Consider the following 25584-nt stretch of genomic DNA (forward strand, 5'->3'; position numbering starts at 1 on the left):
TTATTTTATTATAATATATATTTTTTAATGTATATTCCTGTAGTTTTGACCTAACCAGATTTATCATAACATGAGCGTTACTTACTACTATGAACAAAACAAAGCCAAGAGAACAGTTTTGACTCTTCTAAATAAAGTGACTATATTTATTTTTCCAAATAAATATAATTTGAGTCGATCACAAAATTCACAATCCGTCAATGTCATTAACAATGTGTTTCCCTGAACAATGAGTGAACTAAAAACCAACAGGTATTGTGCTTTGTCAGTAGGGATGGGTATTGGTACCTGTGAATCGATACTGGTACCCAACGGTACCTTTTTCGGTATATTAGTCTCAAAAAAATCGACCTACCTCAGTTGTGGAAAAAAAAATCCAAACTTCAAATAACCACATTTTTGACCGTTTTCGGCTTGCCATTGCCCCGACTGCTTTGTTGTTGAATCAAGTCAAATCCTAAGTAAGCATATATTGTGCGTGTGAACGTTGACATGAAAAGAAAAAAGTTTAAATTTTTTAAAGTGTAAAAAAAGTGTTAAAAAAAATTATCAGAGCTATCAATAATTTTATCGGGATGATGTCATAATAGCTGATATCGGCCCGATAATTATCGTGCATCCCTAGATGTGACATAACTCTTAACATAGTTTCAACATTTAGGCTAGTGTAATACGTAGGGATCCACCGATTAAACCTTTTCAGTCGTGATCCATTACTTTTACTGTATAGACTGTATAGACTAAACTTGGACCGTCATTTTGGGGTGGACAAAAATGATTGAGATATATAATGCAGGGCTGGGCAATTAATAAAATTTTACTTTCAATTACAATTTTGGCTTCCAACGATTATGAAAACAAGATGATTGACTTTTAAGTCAGGTCATGTTCTTAACTAAACCAGGTCATGTTTTTAAATCAGGTCATGTTTCTAAGCCAGGTCATGTTTTTAAGTCGGGTCATGTTTTTAAACCAGGTAATGTTTTTAAATCGGGTCATGACTAATGTTTTTGAGCCAGGTCCTATTTTTAAGTCTGGTCAGGTTTTTAAGTCGGTCATGTTTTTAAGTCGGTCATGTTTTTATAGTTTAATTATATTTAAAGTTCTCTGGAGCGTAACAGTAAGAAGCATTTTGTATAAAAGTATTCTGTACTTCTGTATGACAACTATTAAAGAAACTTGAAACTTGAACTTGAGGAAATAATAATAAAAAAAATTAAAAAGACTTAAGCTCAATAAATGCACAGTTTCTAAAGTCAGTGAGTAATCATGTTAAATAATTGTGATCTCAATATTGATCAAAGATTCTCGTGTTTATGAATCTTGCTATAATGGAACAGCCCTAGATATAAGACATTGTACTTCATTAGAGAGAATGTGTCAAAAATGCAGCAAATCAAGTCAATTTGCTTTGATCTCTGGCACGCTAGACACATTTCTTGGCGGGAGAAATTCTCCAACACCATTTTAGCCTGAACCGATATATGCATACCACCAGTATCAATAAAGTCCCTATAATAAAGTAACAATAATTGCTGATGTCACCAGACTCACAACCAGGGTCGCTTTGCATCGAGCGGTCTTAACGTGAAGCCTAAAACACATAATGGATCTTTCTATTTGGTCTTGGCATCTCACTTCCCCACCAGTCAGTGTAGCCAATTGTTTTTGGCATGGCGGGGCCGGCGGCCTCTCGGGCCCGCAGCAGACTCGGGGAGAGGGGGGGGTGACGCGCGGAGCTGCTTACCGCTACTTATGGTCGCAGCTGTCCTACTCGAAGGCTACGGGCTCGGGCCGTGACGGTATGGATCTTTTTCTTACCGCGGTGAAAAAGCAACGTATCCCCCCGCGGTCACCGTGGTTCACCGCCAAATCAAAGAAAATAATTAAATGATATTATAAACCCACCCGGCTGTATAGAGACCATACTGTATTTTTAACACACAAGACGTTTTCATTTCGGCTCCAACTCGACTCCAATTTACCGTAAGTGTGTGTACGGCCAAATGAAGGGTGCACTCTTTGAAAAAAAGGAATAAATGGAAGGTTTTCGGTTGCATGCAAGCTTGGGAGTTTAGAGGGCGCACGCAGCGCTGGCGTTCTTATGGAGGTCGAGTTGAAGCCTTATCTTGATGCGCAGTTACTCACAGTACAGAAAGGCACTTAACTTCTGGAAATCCATGGTCGGTCTAGCTGGTAGACCCAACCTCTACCTCGCTCAGCCGCATAGTACGAGGTTGAGAGAAGATGCCATTGGCCAGAAAAACAAGCCAATCGACAATTAGCTGATGCTTTTATTCAAAGCAACTTACAGGTTCAACTTCTGTACAACAAGTCAGCAGGAAGGGTACAACTCTGGCAGCTAAGTAACATTGTTCAGTGTTGAACTTGGGTGCTACAGTCTTGAGTGCATAGTAGTAGAGATAGATTAGCATAGTAATGGGCAAGGAATGTTACTTAGTAGCAAAGTGCATGATAGTAAAAGACACTGCCAGTAGAAGTTACTTTAGTTTTGTTGTATAGTAACTAGTAAGACGTGAAATTACTTTGTTTGCTTTGTCATTACAATACCTTGGTCACTCTGATGGCGTAAAGTTGCAAATTATGTTTATAATCCCAGCCAGCACTGTTTGTGTATGACGACTGCATTTGTAGGTGACCTCGAAAAATAAGGAGACCCTTATTTTTAGCAAGTCACCTCAGTAGAGGTTGTGTATCACACGTACACAGGAGACACACACCACACCAACAACACAGTCCGCGGTGAAGTCGGACCTCCGACAAAAACACACTGTACCTCCATGCTGTATTTTCATCAGGCGAACTGTGCTAAGTAAATGTTGCAAGCTAACACTGCTGCAAGATGTCCACAGTCCACAACGAACCGTCTTCTCACACCGCATAGAAACTTGAGTCAGTTCAACACTCTTTTAACTCTCATACTGTTCCATTCTTCCATGAACACAGTTCACTTCTTGGCTTAACAACTTTGATTAAAGCTGCAGGCTACATTCCTCTCCTCTCTTTCTCTCTCCCTTAACTCTCAGAAAATGTGTTTTTGGTCCCCACAGCTCAGAGGTTAATTAGATTAGATTCAAATGTATTGTCATTATACAGCACAAGTACAGAAGTTTGGCATCCAACCAGAGTGCAAATGAAACAGTGAAGTGCAATAGTAATATAATGTACAGGTGATCAGATGTATGTACACAGTTGAAGTATTAATATCTACAGTGATACAGGTATAAAGACACTGTGGTAGTAGTCATACTGGTCGGCAGCGTAACTAGTAAGAATAGGTAAGGGATATGTACAGATATGGATATGTAAAAGGGTTATGTTCAGTTATGTACAGATAGATGGATATATGTACTGTATATGGTATATACAGCATTATTGTACATTCTATCATACAGAGTTATATGGGTTATATGCAGGTGTATAAGTAGGTATATAGAAGGATTATATGCAGGTATATTCAGACAGATATATATATATATATATATATATATATATATATATATATGCAGTAAATATAAATGTATGCAGTATATACAGCACTGTTGTACATGCTATCATACAGAGTATATGGGTAGACTATAGTATGAGGTGGTTATGGTTACTGTGTAGGGCAGTTGTAGACAGTGAAAGCAGTAGGTAGGTATACAGTAGGGCTGACCTTCGGAAAAAAAAATGGAATTCGAAGCTTCGGGCCGAGATTCGATTTTAATTCGAAGCTTCGAGATAAAAAAAAATATATATATATATATAAAAGCAGCACAATGAACACAAATCTGTCAGTGCCGAGTCCAACCTCATCTTAAATAACAACCAGCATTGCTTGTTGTAGTTAACAAAGAGAGGCAGAGTTGATTTTGCACCAAAAAAAATGTATATACCGGTAATCGAATTTTATTTTCATATTCGAATCCCATGCCCATCGAACGAAGCTTCGAAATATTTAAGACAGCCCTAGTATACAGTGTGTAACAACAGTGCGATATGCAGCATGTGATTTCATGTAAAAAAAAGAAAGAGAAATTAAATTAAATAGCTCTGTTATTGGTCTGAGGTACCAAGGGGCAAAACAATTCTGAGCGACCACCTCACAATGTCTCCACTGAATGTCCACAAAGAAGCCTACCTCTCATATCGCACACCATTCTCCTGTAACGTTCACCAGCTAAAATATACAAAAGAAATACAAAAAAAAAAGAAATCATAATTTGCGGTGACACTGGTATGAGCTCAGGCCTGCGGTCCTGCGGTAATGCAGTAATGCGGTTACCATCGACAGCCCCGAGCCATGGCTTTTATAGCCGTTCCAAACGAGCAGATCATGGCAGCAGGAAACGTTATTTTCCACCGTCCATGGGTCCTTATTTCTCCGCGGCTGCCGGGACATTTTACTGACTTGTCTCACATTATAAATCTTCTAAAATTAGACCCTGTCGATTGTTCTGTGTTTTTTTTCTTGAAGGGGAACGTGAACCGTGACAGAATCCAGCGCCGCGTGGTACTGGTCCTGCACGGCATCGAACCTCAGACCCTTACTGGTTACACACAGGAACGACCCAATATTACCCACAGTCACAAATATGTTCCGGGTAATATTGTACCGATGTATACAGTGCACATAATAATATTGTACCGAGGTGTACAGTGCACCTGTATAGTGTAGCACGGTACAGAATAGCAGATGTCTTGTTTTTAACAGTCAGACTTACACAAGCCTACAAAGGAAGAATAACCTATTTTACAAGAAGCCAGTATATATACGAGTGTTTTCGAATTTAACTGGGGATTCAGAGCGTGCCAACTTGGCTGTTTAAATGCATTAGCCACAGGGCTTTTCCCCTTCAAACAAGATGGTGCTGAGTTTCAACTAGGGGGTGGACCTGAGGTGGGCTATGCCCCCCCCCCTCCCCCATCTGGGAGGCAAAAGAATTGCAATAAAAGTAATTTCCTGCAACTTAAAAACATAATTTCTATAAAATAGCAAACACACGGGTAAATTCCAAATATGTTATTTAAATACAGTGTATAAGGTTGCACTATAGTTTAACGTTGAACATGAAAACACACGCATGCATGCACACACACACACGCAGTGGAACAGATGACAGAGCAATAACTTATTGGACAATGATTTGTCCGTTTCTAAGCTGGCCCGAAGCTTTCACTGCAAAGAATCTTTAAAAAAATGTATCTATGGATGTTTTTAACAAACAGGGTTTCTGTAGTTATGAAGAAATACAAAAAAAATTTAATCTCACCAAGTCCACACATCTTTTTTACTTAGTTATTGTTATGTTTGAAGACTCAAGGTGTTCCATTAACGAAACCAATTGAACACCACAGATACCACAAATTCTTCTATGAAAGAGAGACATCAAGAGGTTTTGTTTCAGATTTTTATCATCAATTACTAACGTCCTCATATGAAACCCTCCACCTAGACTCCGTCTGGAGGAGGGATATACCAGACCTGGAAAGTGACTTTGATTGGCAAGGAGCCTGGGCAAATGTTCGACTCACATCAAGGAACCCGGATCATCAACAAATCAATCTTAACTATATTCACAGGACATACTTGACTCCTATAAGACTGAAAAAAATGGGTCTTATACAAGACTCCAAATGCTCTTTATGTACAAATGGGGACGAGGGGACATTTATGCACATGTACTGGGACTGCCCACCAGTTAAGATATTCTGGAAAGAGGTGACCCAGCAATTATCAAATCTCTTAACTTGGAATATACCTGTACACCCCTCTGTATTACTGCTGAATGATGTTTTTGAGTGTGCAGTACATCCACAGCTAAAGAGATTGGTTTTATCTGGTATCACAGTGGCTAAAAAGCTGATAGCATCACGATGGTTCCAACCGGAAAAAAATTGCCGAAAGGTCTGGATTATTACATATCTCGATGTGATCTATCAAGAAATATCTACAGCAAGAATTTTGGGTCTCAATGAATCCAAAATGACATTGTGGTTAGAAGTGGTGGAGAAAATAAAAGCTAGCATATAATGGTAATGTCTGGTTAGGAGCGAGGGAAAATGGATGGATTATCCAATGGGGGGTCCGGGAGGGGGGGGGTACGAGCTGGAGCATATGTGTGTAGGTTTTTAGATAACAGGTATTAAGGGTATATCCTATATAAGACAATTAACTAAAATGTGATTTCATTGGATGTGCACTGTCAACTAATGCTTGTATATCTTATCGTGTGTTGTCATGTTTGTTTATGTGTTTGTTTAAGAAATAATACAAAAATAAAATACAAAAAAAAAAAAAAATTATCTATTTATTTATTTTAAACACATGGTGGCACTGGCAAGTCTTTTCATTCAGTATCTAACCCAAAATCCCTGTACCTCTCAGGCCCTACTGTACCCCCTTTCTGTCAGCCACCTACATGCGTGTGGCTGTCTAGCTGTGTTTAGCCACGTCTAACTGTCTAGCTGTGTCTAATTGTCTATCTGTATCTAGCTCTGTCTAGCTGTCTCTAACTGTCTAGCTCAGTGGTTCTCAAATTGTTTACACCAAGTACCACCTGAGAACGTAGCTGGCTCTCCAAGTCCCACCATATGACCGAAGTTAAAATACAGTCTATTCAGCTATGCACAGTTCACGCAGGAGGCAAATCTATTCCTAATAACATTATTTATTGTTAACTTTTGTCAGACACAGCCACAATGTAAAGGGGTAGCACTAGAACTAGCAAACTCTTCCACACAATTATCATACAATGCAAGGGACATTGAGAACATAATAACTCTCACATAGCACATGAGAAAATTAAGAACTGTATTTCAGCAAATGTACTAAAAATTTAAAACTTAAATGTAAAAATGTCACATACTGTTTGAACACAACAAAGCCACAACCACTGGATTACAAGATTTACAGTGCAATGATTGACGATATACTTTTCTTTTTCAAATGACAGTGTAGCCAAGACGCCAGGTGTAGGTCTCTTACTGAACACTTGTTTTTCTCATCTCACCCACGTCTAGACACCCATCACCAAGAGAGAATTGTACACATAGAAATAGAGATCCTTAAAGTTCTGTGAAGCTGAGAAACATCCCATGTAGGCTTCATTTTACTCACTCATATCACGCAGAAACTACAAATGATCAATTTCACATGAGCAAGACAAGAGACAAGCAACTTACTGAAACTAATGAGTAGGGTTGGGCACCGAGAACCGGTTCTCATAAGAACCGGTTCCTAACTTCCGGTTCTGGAACATAACATATTTGCATTTAGACTCTTAAAAAAAAATGTACTTTGTTAATTAATACCCTAGTTACAGTACAGCAACCAAATTAAACTGTATCAAGTCAACTGACAATGTGAATAGTATGAAAAAAAGTTTAGATTTTTCAAAAAAAAATATATATTCTGCTGCGAAATAAGCTGTGACCTGTTTTGACCTGCACCTCAAAGAATCGGAATCGAGAATCGTTTAGAACAGGAATCGAAATGGAGAATCGGAACCGGAATCGTTCAAATCCAAACGATGCCCAACCCTACTAATGAGAGTGGTGAAACTGAGATCTGGACTGCAGTACACATGCAGTACACATGCAAGCAGTGGTTGAGATGCGTAAAATATCGAGCAGGTGGGAGTCAGTCTGGACCTCATGTGACTTGTTCAAATTCATAACAGAGAATGTCTGCTCACAGATTATATGTAGAGCAGCTAATCCCCTTTGATCACCAGCCATAGCTGGTGCGCCATCAGTAACAATTCCGCTGATTTTAATCCATGGAAGTTTCATGCCATCAACAGCTGAACAGAGAGAGTCAAATAAATCCACTCCTCTTGTCTGGCCTTTTAGACCTTGGAGATCAAGCAGTTCTTCTGTTATGTTCATGTCATTGTCAACTCTTCTAAAAAATATGAGTAACTGGGCAGTGTCAGACCTGTCTGTGTTTTCATCGCAGGCTATTGAAAAAACAGTTGTCCCACTTGTCTCTTAATGTCCGCTGATAATTATTCAACTCTCCTGGCCATGGTGTTTCGAGCAAGACACATATTAGCAAACTCTTGCTTCTTTTCGGGGAAAATGCTATCCACTGCCTTCATCAGTCTTCAATAAACTCGCCTTCTGTAAAAGGTTTGCGCTGTAACATCGCCACTTCATAGCTTGCTTTGGTGCAGTTTTCCTTTGAACGGCAACACTCTGTTCGCAAATTAGGAACACCACACACACTTGCTTCTGTATTTAGTGAAAAAACATTCAAATTTCTACCGCTCCTGGAAGCGGCGGCCCTCTTCATCAACTTTTCTTTTTTTAGGTGCATTCGCCATGGCTATTATTGCAGGATACATGGCCTCGCTGAATGAATGGAGTTGTATTCCAGTATTACGTGCGCAGTATACGGTTGCCGCGCAGCATTCCTTGCCAGCATTCCGGACATAGTATGGGGGTCACATGGAGACAGCTATTGCTAGAGAAGGTGCTGCCACCCTGAGATGAAGAAATAAATTGCAACTTGAACTTTTATGAATAATTCATTCTTGTTTGACGGTGCTGGCGGGCCGGTCATAATACAATTTAGGAATGAAGTCACAGGCCGTATAACATTCGTCCTCGGGCCGGACTTTGGACACCCCTGCTGTACAACATGTTTTACAATTGATTTTAACACATTGGACGCCAGACCCGAGATAAGTCGGGTTAACTCGCCGAACATTGGGCGCCAAACCCGAGAAAAGTCGGGTTTTCATTGTTATTTCTTTTATTCGATATTTCCATTCATAATCCATAGAGGCAGCCTGATGTTATCATTGGGAATGGGTCTGAGATCGCAAACGTCCAATACCGCCGCCTAACGCCTTGTGGCCGGTATTGCACATCCTTGGAAACCCTCTGTCTCAGCCTGTATGTCGGTCTAAAAAGTCCAGTCCGGGTTTTCCTTGTGGGGCATGAGTAACGTTTATAACACATGGATTGGGGAGACTCGAGCACCGCCGGTTCATGTGTTTGGTGGATTATCTTGGCAACACGATCGACATCAATACTTGGAATGGCGATCAGATAATTGGAATATTCTTTTTGCAGTACATCCTAGTCAAGGTAAGGGATATATGCTATCAATCTTGCGTTGATCCAATAATTCCTTCCCTGCAATCGGAGCGTGTCTCTGTAATGTACTGTGTAATGATTCCGTTGGTGACGATCGAAGCATAGAACCCCCCACCCTTTTTTTTTTTTTTTTGAAATCTTTATTTCGAACATGCAATGAATACAAACAAACAATAACAAAAAAGCAAAACAACTCAATCTGCATGTTCGAAAAGGAGTAGGAAGAAGTATACACTTATTTAATCCTACCCCTTTTCCACTACTCAAATGAGTGTACTATTTTAAACATAAAAAAGAAAAGAAAAAAGAATATATATATATATATGCAAAACAAAAAACAAAAACTATGTATGTATAAAAGAAATAAAATAGAAAACAAAATAAAAATGTAAACACCCGTGAATATCAAGTCCCTTCCTCATCCCTGTACCTTGTGAACATAATTTCCTTATACATCAGTTTGAATTGTCTCATGTTTGGACATTGCTTTAGCACCACATTTAGACTGTTCCACAGTTTCACTCCACATCAGCGTTTCCGTTAGCCGGTAATTACCGGTATTTGACCGGCAAAATCTGTTGAAGTCCGACATATTTAATCTCTCCGGTCTTAATGTCCGGTGAAAATAATTCCCTCTAAGCACAATTTGATTATTTGAATTGTATTAAAATAGGCTAAAATTAAATAGCCTATGCGATGAACGAAACAATCATTACATTTGTTTCATCGTTGCTTCTAATAATGACAACGACGTTGTCAGCGAGAGCTTAGTGCTGGGTTTGCGAGTGCATGTGCAACTGCAGAGCCGGAGCTGCAGCGGCACAGTGCAGTACTCCAATTCAGCCATTGGCAATTCAATGTTGGGTGGGGGGCGCTGCTGTGCGGTCCCCAGAAAAGAGCCAGAAAACAGCTGAATCTGCTGCTCTGCATCGACATACTCTCGCAAATAAGTCATTGGGAGGTGGAGAGAGAGAGAGTCGTCACGCAAACCCACGATAATGTTGCTGTCTCTCTGCCAAATTTCTCAGTTCTTCGCTTGATATAATTAATACAAATGTCCAATATAACGGAATTCGTTAGCTCATAAAAATTTGATTATAACAGACTGCTGTTTATTAATGTCGGGCGACTGCCCACAGACACCTATTTGATTTAAAGTCGGCAGCAGCACGGAGTCTCGGGACTTATTTTATTTGGAATATAATACTGTATACGCAAAAGTAGTATAGTTTTAAGTAAAATATTATAAATCTACATGCCTTGATGATGTCATTCTTTTGTTTTGTTGTCATTCTTTTGCCTATCAATTGTTTTTAAGCTCAATAAACTCTGACCGGAATTTCTCTCATTTGACCGGTAGATTGAAATCTACCGGACACTGAGGCCGGCAACAATTTTTTCTAACGGAAACCCTGCTCCACATATCGAGATGCAGTGTTTTCTCATGGTAGTGCGTACGTTTAGCACCTTTAAATTGTGTTCTCCCCTCAGATTATAACCCCCCTCCCTATCAAAGAACAATTCTTGAATGTTTCTTGGAAGTGCATGACTTTTTGCTTTATACATTAATTGTGCCGTTTTACGGCACAAGATCATTTAACTTCAATGTCTTTGACTCCAAAAACAATATGTTAGTGTGATCACGATAACCTGCAATGTGAACTATCCTTATGGCCCTTTTTTGGAGTATAAAAAGTGGTTGTAGTGTAGACTTATAATTGTTTCCCCAGACTTCAGCACAGTAATTTAAATATGGTAAAACTAGTGAACAGTAGAGAATGTAGAGTGATTTTCTATCCAGAATGTGCTTTACTTTACTCATGACTGAAATGCTTCGTGAGAGTTTAGATTGGACATGTTTTATGTGAGGTTTCCAACAGATTTTATGGTCTATTATTACACCTAGGAATTTATTTTCATAAACTCTTTCAATAATCACATCATTTATTTTAACTTGTACCTGAGTATCCAATCTACAGTTTCCAAACAACATAATTTTAGTTCTGCTCAAGTTCAATGATAATTTGTTTCTATCAAACCATTCCTTCAATTTCTTCATTTCAGATGTGATGACCTCTAAAAGCTGCTGGACATTCTCACCAGAAAAAAAAAGATTAGTGTCATCCGCAAATAAAATACATTTAAATATATTGGATACTTTACATATCTCGTTAATGTACAAGATGAACAGTTTTGGACCCAACACTGACCCCTGGGGGACACCACAAGCAAGTTCAAGTTCAAGTTCAAGTTCTTTAATAGTTGTCATACAGAAGTACAGAATACTTTCATACAAAATGCTTCTTACTGTTACGCTCCAGAGACTGTGCTAGACAAGATAGTATCAAATAACATAATAACATAATATAGCATGAATTTAGAAGAAGAAAATGAGGTCACAGTTGTTCGGTATAGACATATGTACAATGTTCTGAGTTACCATATAATATACAATACACAATACTATGCAGTGTACTAATGTACAGTACTATCTAGTGCAAAGCAGAAATGGGATGAGGTACAATTTTAGGTACAATTTACAGTAAGGTGTACGAGTTGTAGTGCAATCCTTCATCCATAAATATAAAGTGTGGGGAGTGGGTGCTACAGTGTGTTTGTTTAAAGTGGGTGTGTGCTATAAAGTGTGTGTAGTGGGTGCTACAGTGTGTTTGTTTAAAGTGAGTGTGTGCGTGTGGATGTGTGTGCTATGTGTGTTTGGTGGTTGTTGTTGTGTAGTGTTCATTCATTGTTCGTTTAGCAGCCTGATGGCCTGGGGATAGAAGCTACTTCTGAGTCTTTCTGTGCTCGCCTTGAGACTCCTGTATCGCTTGCCTGACGGCAGCAGTTCAAAGAGGCAGTTGTTCGGGTGGCTCGAGTCCTTAATAATTCTCTTAGCCTTCCCCTTGCAACGCTTGTAGTAAATGTTCTGGAGGGTGGGGAGCCCCCCTCCAATTGTGCGTTCGGCTGAACGTGTCACTCTTTGTAGTCTGCTTTGGTCTTTTGCAGTGCTATTCCCAAACCAGGAGGTGATGTTGCCGGTCAAGATGCTCTCTATTGTACATGAGTAGAAGTTCTTAAGGATCTTCTGGCTGACTTGGAACTTCCTTAGGCGCCTGAGGAAGTAGAGGCGTTGTCGTGCCTTCTTCACCACACTGTTAATGTGTATGGTCCATGTCAAGTCCTCGGATATGTGGGCTCCGAGGTACTTGAAGCTGTTGACTCTCTCAACCGGTGCCCCGTCGATGCTGAGGGGGCTGTAGTCCTTGACCCCCGACCTCCTGAAGTCCACAATCATCTCCTTTGTTTTGCTGACGTTCAGGGAGAGGCTGTTTTCCTGGCACCATCCCGCCAGGACCTTGACCTCTTCCAGGTAGGCCCTCTCGTCGTTGGCAGAGATCAGGCCCACCACCACTGTGTCGTCAGCAAATTTGACGATTGTATTGCTACTCCGCTGAGCCACACAGTCGTGTGTGTACAGGGAGTAGAGGAGGGGACTCAGAACACAGCCCTGGGGGGCCCCTATGTTGAGGGTGATGGATGAGGAGGTGCAGTTGCCTGCTCTCACCACCTGGGGTCTGCCAGTCAGGAAGTCCAAGACCCACTGGCAGAGGTCATAGCCCAAGCCCAGGTCCCTGAGCTTGGCTATGAGTATGGAGGGGACTATGGTATTGAATGCCGAGCTGTAGTCGATGAATAGCATTCTCACATAGTTCCCCTGCCTCTTGTCCAGGTGTGATGCTGCTGTGTGCAGCACATGGGATATGGCGTCCTCCGTGGACCTGTTGGGGCGGTATGCAAATTGCAGGGGGTCCATGTTGATGGGGAGGGAGGAGCAGATGTAGCCCTTTACTAGCTTCTCAAAGCACTTCATGGCTATGGAGGTGAGAGCTACAGGGCGGTAGTCGTTGAGGCAAGCAGGCTTGGATTTTTTGGGTACAGGGATAATAGTGGACTTCTTCAGGCAGGTGGGGATGACAGCCTGTTCTAAGGACAGGTTAAATATGTCAGTGAATACTGGGGCCAGTTGGTCGGCACAGACTTTTAGGACGCGGCCGGGGATGCCGTCCGGACCTGCTGCCTTCCTGATATTCACTTTTTTAAAGGTCCGCCTCACCTCATGCTCTGTTACCCTGAACACTGCGCCTCCATCAGCAGCCGACCCCCCCCCCCCCATTGCCGAGGCTTGTGAGCTGGTGTTGTTATTACCAGCATCAAACCTCGCATAGAAGGTATTGAGGTCGTTTGCTAAGGAGATGTCACTGTTCAGTTTGAGGGAGGCGCCTTTGTAGTCTGTCATCGTTTTGAGCCCCTGCCACATAGCTCTAGAGTCAGCTTGTTCAAACTGGAGTTCAATTTTATCCCTGTAGCGCCGTTTGGCCTCTGACACTGTCCTCCTTACGTTGTGTTGCGCCACCTTGTGGTCATTCATGTTGCCTGCCACTAGGCCGTCATTGTATGCTTTGGTGCGCTCTCTCAGAGCTTCACGGACGGATTTGTCTACCCAGGGTTTTTGATTTGGGTAAACTTTCATTTTGGTAGTGGGGATTGTTTCTTTCACCCTAGTACAGACATAGTCCAGCACTGTCTCCGTGTAGGCATTAATGTTATCTGTGTCGCGGAATACAATCCAGTCTGTGTTGTGAAACACTGACCGGATCGTATCCTCTGACGTCACATCCCATTTCTGCACCTCTCGCGAGACTACGGGAGTACTTTTAATTCTTTGTCTGTACTTTGGTGTAAGGAAAATGGATGCGTGATCTGACTTGCCAAAGCCACTATCAGAATGAGCCTTGTAGCCACCTTTAAATTGCGTGTAACAGTGATCTAGGATGTTACCGCCTCTGGTGTTGCAAGTCACATGCTGGTAGAAATCAGGCAATACCTTTCTCAGATTGGCGCTATTGAAATCTCCCAGTACTAAAATGGCGGCGTTAACGTTCGTCGCTTGTATACTATTTACCTCGTCGTGGAGTCTGGAGAGCGCGGCGTTGTTGTTGGCTTGCGGTGGAATATACACTCCGACCAGGACGATCGCCGTTAACTCCCTCGGGAGGAAGAAAGGACGACACTTGATGGTTATATATTCCAGTTCTGGGGAGCAGTGGTTGGATAATTCCTTCACATTCGTTGGATCACTCCAATTTTTGTTAAACATGAAGGCAATACCTCCACCACGTTGTTTACCGGACTCTGATTGTGTCCGATCCTTCCTATGGATAAAGAAGTGATCCGCTGGTTGAATCGCGTGATCTGGAACCTCCGGTGTTAGCCATGTTTTAGCCAATGTCCAAACATTCAGATTTATAATCTCTCATTGTCACAAATTGTTGTCTTTTATTTAGATAGCTTCTCACCCAGTCCAATACTACCCCCCTGATCCCATATCTCTCCAATTTCCTGATTAATATATCATGATTAATAGTATCAAATGCTTTTTTAGGTCAATGAATACTCCAGCTACATGTTTTTTTTGATCTATGGAATCTTTTTTTTGTTTTATTTTTTTATTATTTTTTAAACAAACATATAAACAAACATGACAACACACGATAAGATATACAAGCATTATTAACACTTTGATTGCCGGAAAACGCTTTTTCACGTCATTCAGAGCCATGCTAAAGGTGCCGAGGACGCCGTAACTCGTCTTTGATATCAATATTTCAAAATCTGTGATCGAAATCATATTTTCTTTCCGGAGCCCTGAGATGTGCTGGTGGGCTCCCACCAACTGTCTAACGGTTCGAGAGCGCCATCTGGTGGCCGATCGGCAGATCGGCCAAGAGGGAGGGGCGCCCCAAACAGGAAGTGCTCATCCATATGAGCTCCGGGCACTCGCGTCCGGTAGCCGGACTCCATCTCAACACACTGGATGATCAATCGCTCGCCCTAACTCAATAAACAATGTTATTTGGACGTATATAGTATTATACAAGCTGGAAATGGTTCATCAGGATAAACATCCCATAATCGAAAATGGTCTACACCACGCTGATCGTCCAACGGCGCGAGGAAGATCCGGTAAGATTCAGCGTTATTTTTGAATGTGTTCCATATAAACTGTTATGATGAACATATGACCCACACTAGATGAATGATATAACGCTGCCCACGGAATTATAAACGATCCCCCGCCCATCCGGTCATCATCAGATCATACGTAGATCATTCTAGAAGTACGTCCAATTGAAATTTTTTATATCGCCCCGATTGCCATCAAACTGTATTTCATCATCAATATAATGCATTTGGGGCTATAGATCACGTTCTGGAGAAAGCTGCCGAAAGAGATGAAAACATACTTATACATTAGACCATACTTTACTATGAATATGTGAATGAAAAAGTTTAACGTTGCTACACAATGAACAATACATATAGGACTTTGAATGGGCCCTAATAATGGCAATGTAGCAATAGAATTTAAAAAGTTATAGCCATGCAAAGAAGGGGTACTTCTCCATAGACAAATAGAGCTGGCAATCTATGGTATATCATGAATTTAACCCATGGCAATCAAAGTGTTAACAGTGCACATCCAATGAAATCACCATATAGTTAAATGTCTTATACAGGATATACCCCCAATACCTGCTATCTAATACCCTACACACATATGCTCTAGCTCGTACCCCTCCCGGACCCCCCATTGGATAATCCATCCATTATCCCTCGCTCCTAACCAGACACTACCATTATATGCTAGCTTTTATTTTCTCCACCACTTCTAACCACATTGTCATTTTGGATTCATTGAGACCCAAAATTCTTGCTGTAGATATTTCTTGATAAATCACATCGAGATATGTAATAATCCAGACCTTTCGGCAATTTTTTTCCGGTTGGAACCATCGTGATGCTATCAGCTTTTTAGCCACTGTGATACCCGATAAAACCAATCTCTTTAGCTGTGGATGTACTGCATACTCAAAAACATCATTCAGCAGTAATACAGAGGGGTGTACAGGTATATTCAGAGTTAAGAGATTTGATAATTGCTGGGTCACCTCTTTCCAGAATATCTTAACTGGTGGGCAGTCCCAGTACATGTGCATAAATGTCCCCTCGTCCCCATTTGTACATAAGGAGCATTTGGAGTCTTGTTTAAGACCCATTTTTTTCAGTCTTATAGGAGTCAAGTATGTCCTGTGAATATAGTTAAGATTTATTTGTTGATGGTCCGGGTTCCTTGATGTAAATCGAACATTTGCCCAGGCTTCTTGCCAATCAAAATCGCTTTCCAGGTCTGGTATATCCCTCCTCCAGACGGAGTCTAGGTGGAGGGTTTCATACGAGGACGTTAGTAATTGATGATAAAAATCTGAAACAAAACCTCTCGATGTCTCTCTTTCATAGAATAATTTGTGGTTTCTGTGGTGTTCAATTGGTATCTTTAATGGAACACTGAGACTTCAAACATAACAATAACTGTAAAAAAAAAATTGTGGACTCGGTGAGATTACATTTTTTGCGTATTTCTTCATAGCTACAGAAACCCTGTTTGTTAAAAACATCACCTAATGAGTGTATGCCTTGCTTTTCCCATATAGGGAATCTTATAGGTCGTTTTCCAATCAAGAGTGCATTGTTATTGAATAAGGGAGTATGATTATGCCATTTATGTGGATTAGAATGTTTTTTTTGTGTTTCACGCCATATCCGGATCGCATGAGTAATTATGGGGCCAAATTTCCGTTCGCATTGCTTAATTGATAATTTAGTGTATGCTATGTCCTTCAGTCTATGTGGGGCTACTATATTTTCTTCAAATTTTTTCCAGGATACTAATGCTTGGGGATCAAACCATGTTGTCAATGGTCTTAAAGTGTACGCCTTAAAATAGTGGAAAAAATCTGGAAATGCCATACCACCGTCTGCTTTGTTTCTCTGTGCGGTGGATCTTTTTATACATGGTGGTTTGTTATTCCAAATAAATTTGTATGTGGAGGAGTGTAATTTTTTCCAGTAACCCTCTGGAGGGGGTAACGGTAGCATTGAGCTGAAGAAGTTGATTCTAGGTAGTACGTCCATCTTAACTATTGATATCCGTGCCTGTACTGAGTTTTTAAGTTTTGACCACCTATCAAGGTCGTCTTTGATTTTGTTTTGGATTTTTATGTAATTGTGCTTCACCGTTTGTCTTATGGTGGGGAATATTTCCACTCCCAAGCATCTAAAGTGTTTTACCATAGGTATCTCTACTGGGAGGGTTATATTTTTTTTGCAGGGGTGTTAAGTGGAAGGAAAGCCGACTTCGGCCAATTTATCTTAAATCCCGATAAATCTCCAAAGTCCTCAATCAACTCGAGCAGATGAGGCAATGTGGTGTTGGGGTTTTGCATGAACAGTATTACGTCGTCCGCATATAAACAAATTTTATGTTGTGTGCCCTTGATTACGATTGGTTCTATGGATTGGGATTGTCTTATATATTGTGCTAAAGGCTCTAATGATAGATCGAATAGTCCGGGACTAAGAGGGCAACCCTGTCTAGCTGAGCGTGATACCGGAAAGATTCCGGAGGTGATTATACCTGTTGTAATCATGGCCGATGGGTCTTTGTATACTACTTTAATCATATCAATGAAACCTTAACCTAACCCCATCCTTTCTAATACTGCCCATAGATACGACCATTCCAGCCTGTCAAAAGCTTTCATTGCATCCAGGGACAGCATCGCCTTAGGTATGGTGTCGTCCTTGTCAGCATCTAGTACGTGCAGTATTCGTCTTATGTTATCAGTGATCAAGCGGCCTCTTATGAAGCCAGTTTGGTCCGGATGAACTAAAGACGTCATATGCTTTTGTAATCTGATGGCTAATACCTTAGAGTACAGTTTGATATCGGTTCCGAGTAAGCTTAAGGGTCTATAACTACCGCACTCGGTGGGGTCTTTGTCTTTTTTAAGGAGGACTGTTATGAGTGCAATATTGTCGTTCTTATGGAAGTTCCCCTCCTTGACTGAGTATAAAATCATATTTAGTATAAGGGTTAGGGCTGGGCGATATGGAAAAAAATCATATTGCGATAACGATATGATAATTTTATTTTATTTCTCGATATCGATAATTATCGAATTGTTATAAGTATAAAAAAAATAAAAAAAAAAAAAAAAAAAAAAACATTTTTTTTTTATTTATTTTTTTAACAACAGATGTATGTTTATTTTGCAGCAATTCTTTGTCATTGCCGCCATCTTTAGTGTTACATCCCCTCACACTCCAGTTCTCAGGCTGCAGCTGGTTTAAAAGCTAAAGTAAACCGGCTTCTCTGCTGGCTGTGGCTCCAGAGGAGTTGAACAGTTCTGGCTCTGCTAGTTTATTTTCGATCTTTTGGCGCTTTTTTGGTGGACAAACCACCGCACATGTGCACTGTGACTCGTGACTGGAGTCTAGTTCTGCTAGCACACATAGCCTACTGTGTTCAGACGGTTTCAAAATGTATTTTAAATTAGAAAGCAAACAAAATAAATGGACAAGAGAAAAAGAAATCTGAATTTGGTCAGTATTGTCATTTGGACAAGCAAAGCCATTACTTTAAGTTGCAGGCAAGAAAGACAAGTCTGTCCACTGTCTCTGGTTTTAAAACTGCCCTGTTGCAGGTAATAAAAAAAAAAAAAAAAAAAAAAAATCGATTTTTTTTTTTATTTCGATATTCGATATCGATTATTACAATATATCGCGATATTTATCGTTATCGTTATATCGCCCAGCCCTAATAAGGGTCCAATTATGTCCCAACAAGAGAGGTACATTTCTGGTGGGATACCGTCTCTTCCAGGAGCCTTACCACTTTGCATTTCGGATATGGCCTTCTTGAGTTCCTCTAGTGTGATCGGTGTTTCTAACTGTTTAGCGTCATCCTCTGAAAGTTTAGGGAGATTAATTTGATTAAGATATGTGTCCATTTTGTTTTGATCGAAGGTCGTTTCTGATTTATACAAGTTGGAGTAGAATTATTTGAATGTCGCGTTTATTTCTTCAGGGTCTGTAACAAGCACTTGTTGTGCTCTAATGGTAGTTATATCTGCAAATTTTGCATTAACTCTTAATCGCATAGCTAATAGGTGACTTGGTTTAGAACCTTGAGAGTACTGTTGTTGTCTTGTGCTACGTATTTGTATTTCCGATTGTTGTCTGTATATGGCATTAATCTCTTTTTTTAGTACATTAACTTGATTTTCCAGTTGAATCGAGTTGTTGTATTGTAAAGAATTAAATAACGTTGAGTAAAGTGTTTCCAGTTCAGCCAGTTTTGAGCATCGATTCTTGCGCATTTTGGAGGAAAAGCTATCAGTGAAATCCTTGATCATTCCCTTTACCGACATCGATAATATTCTGGGGTCCTGCACCGAGTTTGCATTCCTCCGTAGGAATACTGTAAGAGCTTCTTTGAGTTGTGTAATGAATTCCTTGTTATTAAGCAGCATCGAGTTAAATCGCCATCTTGGGGCTCGGGAAGATAGTATACCAAATGTTCCTTTTAGGAGTAAATAACAGTGATCTGATAATGCATTGGGTATCATTTCCACGTCATGTTTATCAAATAGTCTCAGGGATGCAAAAACATAATCTATTCTGGATAATGTGTTATGTCTCGCAGATCGACAAGAGTACTTCTGGGTCGTGGGGTTAAGTGATCGCCATAAGTCATTTACACCTGTAATCTTCGACCAATCCTTTAAAGGGGAACTATTTTACTATTTCTTTCACTATTTGGGCACTTTTACACAATTCCTGTGAGTCTATGGAACACCTCTGTAATATATATATTTTTTTATTCATTGTTTTGTATTTCTAATCAAGTCCTCAAAAACAGCATTTTTCTACCTCAAGATCTCGAGCCTGTTTGAGCCTGGGCAGCAGAACTGTGTGCAGCTCATCTTGCACCTCTTCATTATCATGCAGCGGTGTCTCTCTGACATCACAAATCGCGCACATTTTCAAATGACTCAGTTCAGTGAGGGTGAATATTGTGAGAGGAGAATTGGAAGAATGCGCCAATATGAGAATTTTGAGACATATCATCATATTAATATAAGTTCACATAGCTAGGCAACAATGCTAAACACTCAAAAAGGCCATTTATAAGATAGTTCCCCTTTAATGCATTAGATGATTTTTTTTGTTCGTTGGAAAAGGAGGGATTGGATTCCAAATGGCATTAAAATCTGCACCAATTATAAATGAGTAATCGGGAAGGTCTAACATTGCTTTGGTAAGTGTAGTGAAGAAACCAACTTCGTACAAATTTGGGGCGTATACCGCTACCAACGCTATTTTCCTGTTCTTGTGTACAATCTTAGCTATAGTTATCCGACCATCTGCATCAGACCATACTCCCTTCAATTCAATATTCAACTTCCGTCTAACGACTATGGCTACTCCCCGAGTTCTCATTCCAAAGGAAGAGTGACTAATGTTATATGTGTTGTCCGCTAACGTATCTATGTCTTTCTCTAAAATGTGCGTTTCGCTTAGCAGAGCCACGTCCACCTGTTCTTTTTTCATCAGTGAGCACGCTTTTGCGTTTGTGTTGATTATTTATTCCCCCAGTGTTCCAGATCATTATATTCAAACTAGCCATAATCTATACATGACTGTCTAGCTGTGTAACTGTCTAGCTGTATCTAGGTGTGTAACTGTCTAGCTGTATCTAGCTGTGTAACTGTCTAGCTGTGTTTAACTTTCTAGCTGTATCTACTATCTAGCTGTGTAACTGTCTAGCTGTGTAACTGTCTAGCTGTATCTACTATCTAGCTGTGTAACTGTCTAGCTGTATCTAGGTGTGTAACTGTCTAGCTGTATCTAGCTGTGTAACTGTCTAGCTGTATCTAGCTGTGTAACTGTCTAGCTGTATCTAGCTGTGTAACTGTCTAGCTGTATCTAGCTGTGTAACTGTCTAGCTGTATCTACTATCTAGCTGTGTAACTGTCTAGCTGTATCTAGGTGTGTAACTGTCTAGCTGTATCTAGCTGTGTAACTGTCTAGCTGTATCTAGGTGTGTAACTGTCTAGCTGTATCTAGCTGTGTAACTGTCTAGCTGTATCTAGCTGTGTAACTGTCTAGCTGTATCTAGCTGTGTAACTGTCTAGCTGTATCTAGGTGTGTAACTGTCTAGCTGTATCTAGCTGTGTAACTGTCTAGCTGTATCTAGCTGTGTAACTGTCTAGCTGTATCTAGGTGTGTAACTGTCTAGCTGTATCTAGCTGTGTAACTGTCTAGCTGTATCTAGCTGTGTAACTGTCTAGCTGTATCTAGCTGTGTAACTGTCTAGCTGTATCTAGCTGTGTAACTGTCTAGCTGTATCTAGGTGTGTAACTGTCTAGCTGTATCTAGCTGTGTAACTGTCTAGCTGTATCTAGCTGTGTAACTGTCTAGCTGTATCTAGCTGTGTAACTGTCTAGCTGTATCTAGCTGTGTAACTGTCTAGCTGTATCTAGCTGTGTAACTGTCTAGCTGTATCTAGCTGTGTAACTGTCTAGCTGTATCTAGCTGTGTTTAAGCTGTTATATTGTAGAAATGTGTGCATTGAAATGTCTGTAAAGTCTCGATGACATTGAAAATGAGGGTGACCTCAATTGTCCTTTCGAGAATAAATAAAGGTTGATGATGATCTAGCTGTGTCTAACTGTGTGTCTAACTGTGTGTCTAACTGTGTGTCTAACTGTGTGTCTAACTGTCTGTCTAACTGTCTGTCTAGCCATATCTAGCTGTGGAAGCCTGATGCTGGATGTGACTGGGGTCTGTGTGATGATGTTCTTGCCCCAGGGTCAGGGAGTCAGACAGACCTGTGGAGCAGGGAGGTCACACTCGTAGGGCTCACGTCACCCTAAGCAGGGAGGTCACACTCTTATGGCTCACGTCACCCTAAGCAGGGAGGTCACACTCTTATGGCTCACGTCACCCTAAGCAGGGAGGTCACACTCTTATGGCTCACGTCACCCTAAGCAGGGAGGTCACACTCTTATGGCTCACGTCACCCTAAGCAGGGAGGTCACACTCGTAGGGCTCACGTCACCCTAAGCATACTGCAGCAATAACGCAATCCTTTCCCAGCAGCAGGCTGACTCAGTGCCTCATGTTAAAGAACCACTGCTTCAAATACACACACTCTGCCCAAGAGAGCATTTTTACCAAACTAGTAATGAAAGAAAACGTGGCTATAACTTTGAATTGGGTGTATACAGACTAGAGTATTGCTAATAACCAGAAATGGATCTGAATATTTACGAGTTATGCAGCGATGTAGTTATCAGGTGAATAATCGAGGCTGCACAGACGCCAGGAAATTCAATTATTCAGCTCTTTTCAGCTCTTCTCTGCTCTTATTTATAAAAGAGACTAAACAATATTATTTAATAATAATATGTTATGGGAAGATTATTACAAGTAAACGTAGCACCGATTAGTTGGACAGTGGAACGCAGTCTGTCACACTCTGCATAGGATTGTGCTTGAAATACTTAATCTTTTTCAACGTTTTCATTGGTTTCATTTATCTTTTTTTAGTATTTTTGAAAATGGCATCATTCTTAACCATAATTCTATGACTTCTGCCCTTTGCCCCGTCCCATCAAGTGGCAGTAATCGGATTCGATTATCTCCACATTGGGAGGCTACGTGGCGTAGTGGGCAAGGCGCTCGCCACAAATGACGGAGACGCTGGGCTTGCCTGTTCGAGCCCAGCGCTCCACATTGCTTTCAGTTTAGCTGGTCGTTCGTACTAATACACATTGGCCGTATTAGGGGGTGGGAAACTGATGGGTGGGGATCGGGCGTTGTGGACAGCGACTCCTACAGGTCGGTTGGTGCGCCTGCGCAGTAGAATCAGGAAGTGTCGGGGGCAGCGTGAGCCTCCCACGCGTTACTCCTCGACACTGAGAGATCGAGCTGCGCAGGTGAAAAGATGCGACTGCTGTTACCTCAAGTACCGGAGGGGACTTGTGCTATGTATGACTTAGTCCACATTGCAGCTGGCTTGTGGGAGGCAAGAAACAGCGTTCGTGACAGGGGAGGGTTGAATTGGATGATACGAAATTGGGATGGGAGAAAATATAGAAAATGGGAGAAAAAGTGGATAAAAAAAAAGATTATCTCCACATTGAAGCCACTCAGGCGGCCAGTACATCGTCACATCATCCAGAAGTGAAGTTTCAATTGAACAGTCTCAAGTGTGGGAAAGTGGGGCTGCAGTGATGGTTCTTTGATGCTCTTAGGAGGGCGGACGCAATGTGTCACCTTGCATGAGAGATCGTGAGAAACTGGGTGTGTGTGTGTGTGTGTGTGTGTGTGTGTGTGTGTGTGTGTGTGTGTGTGTGTGTGTGTGTGAGTATTTGCAGAAAGGGAAATCAGCTGGTGAGTAAGGGGCAGTGTTTAGCCCATGTTCGTGAGAGAGGGAGGGAGGGAGAGAATCTACACACAAAGGGGAGAGAAATCCGGGGAGACGAGGAGTGATCTGATTGGCAAAGGGAAGGGCTCTGTCGGAACAGGAGGGAGGCGGTGACATCATAGCACATTCCAGACTGGCTGGAGAGTGAAGCAGGTGTTGTAGACTGTGTGTCAGAGAGGGGGGGGGGGGGGGCACGCCCATAACAATGCTCACCTCTGACTAGCGGCACGGCAGAAGATCACAGCTGGCTGCCCTACAGGACTGCACTACTCCCTGCTGCTCTGGAGGATGTGGCCATAGCATGACGATCCTCCGACCGGTGTGTTTCTGCTCCTAGGTGGCTGGAGAATACAAGTATCACCCCGAGTGCTTTGTGTGCCTGAGCTGCAAGGTGGTGATTGAGGACCAGGACACGTACGCCTTAGTGGAGCGCTCCAAGCTGTACTGGTAAGTGGTAAGAGACCGGGAAACACGCTGTTCTCACGTCGCCACTGGTGACATTTAATTGTAAATGCTTGCAGTGTTTGTTATTAAATTCAATTTTTTTTTTTTTTTTTATCAGAATTTTACAACCGTGTCGATGATTCTTGTTGTCTTCGTTAGGTCTCAGTTTAACTGGTGGTCTGGTACGGCTACTGCTATTAGCTCATTTTCATCGTTTACGGCTTTCAAACTAAAATTGTTATATATTTGAATATATATACTAAAATAGTTTTTTTTTCTGAGCCAAACCAAGCTGTGTGTGTATATATAAATATACAGCTTGGTTTGGCTCAACAATTTGAGTGTATATATATATATATATTATATATATATAATATAGTATGAATACATTTTAGCACAAATAATCAAAAATGTATTTAATTTAATCTTGAATTGTGGCCTAAAATCTTTTATTTGTATATAAATCTGACAAAGTGTATGGTATGGTTTATTTCTTAATCCCAGAGGGGAAACATGGTTTGCCACCAGAGCGAATACAAATATACAAAAAAGAAACGGTTACATGATGCAATACAGGATACACAACACAGTGGGAGAGCCTCTCAACACAGTGCTAACGGTGTTTGTAAAAAGAAAAAGAAAGAAATTAACCGCAGCAGGAACAAAGGACCTTCTCAGTAGAGCATTGAGGCGTCAACAACTTATCACTGAATGAGCTTCGCAGAGCATAAAAAATACTGAACAGTGGGTGGCCTTCAAAGGATAAAATGGTGTTCAATTTAGTTTGTTACGCCCCCAGTGCCTTTTTAGTAAACGTTACATGTACGGTATGCTATTTTCGGCTGTTATATAAGAATTATACGAATATGACATCTACACCACAATTACATTAACATTTAGTAATTTAGTTATTTAGCTGACGCTTTTATCCAAAGCGACTTGCAAGTTAAATCGACTCACAAGTTCAATTAGGCGACAGTGTCCGTGTGTTTGCTGTTATGTCACAGCTGGGCCTCTTTATTCCGCGCCCTCGAAGCGGTAAATTACTAACATGCGCGCTCACACACACACACACACACTCTCACACACGTAGTAATTCTCTTTTCTCCTCCTCCTCGCGTTCAGCGGAAAGTGCTACAAGCAGGTGGTCCTCACACCCATGTTGGAGAAGCGTTCGCCCGACTCCACCCTCGACTCCCTGCCCCACACGGTGACCCTCGTCTCCATGCCCTCCGCCGCCAACGGCAAGAGGGGCTTCTCCGTCTCCATGGTGGGGGGCGACGTCCCCAGCGGTTCTGTCAGCGTTCAGGTCAAAGAGTGAGTACCACAGTTAACAACCAGAGATCCTCGTCCCAACGGCGCCCCCGCGTCGCATGAGTAGCTGCCCCGTGCTGCTGAGGGATGATTGCACTGTAGGTTTGGCTGACGGGGTATATCGGTGCGTGTACATGTGTCTGACGGGGTATATCGGTGCGTGTACATGTGTCTGACGGGGTATATCGGTGCGTGTACATGTGTGCATGTGTCAAGTGGCAGCACTGACTGCCTTTTACCTACAGTAGATGTTGTAATTGTATCTTGTGTGAATGTGTTGAGGGTGCAGAGCCATAAACACTGCTGTCGGCTGCTGTGTTTGC

General features: G+C 41.3%; 1 protein-coding gene across 1 annotated transcript in view; it reads left to right on the forward strand.

Annotated features, from left to right (window-relative positions):
* Positions 1-25584, forward strand: part of limk2 (LIM domain kinase 2) — a 103090-nt gene that overhangs the window by 51816 nt on the left and 25690 nt on the right. The window contains exons 4-5 of the mRNA XM_084323983.1: positions 23841-23950; positions 25073-25264. Coding sequence (XP_084180109.1) covers positions 23841-23950; positions 25073-25264 — 302 coding nt within the window. The remainder of the gene's footprint in view (positions 1-23840; positions 23951-25072; positions 25265-25584) is intronic.

The sequence above is a fragment of the Notolepis coatsorum genome (genome assembly GCF_963971535.1).
Source record: "Notolepis coatsorum genome assembly, chromosome: 10".
In the NCBI taxonomy this organism is placed as follows: Eukaryota; Metazoa; Chordata; class Actinopteri; order Aulopiformes; family Paralepididae; genus Notolepis; species Notolepis coatsorum.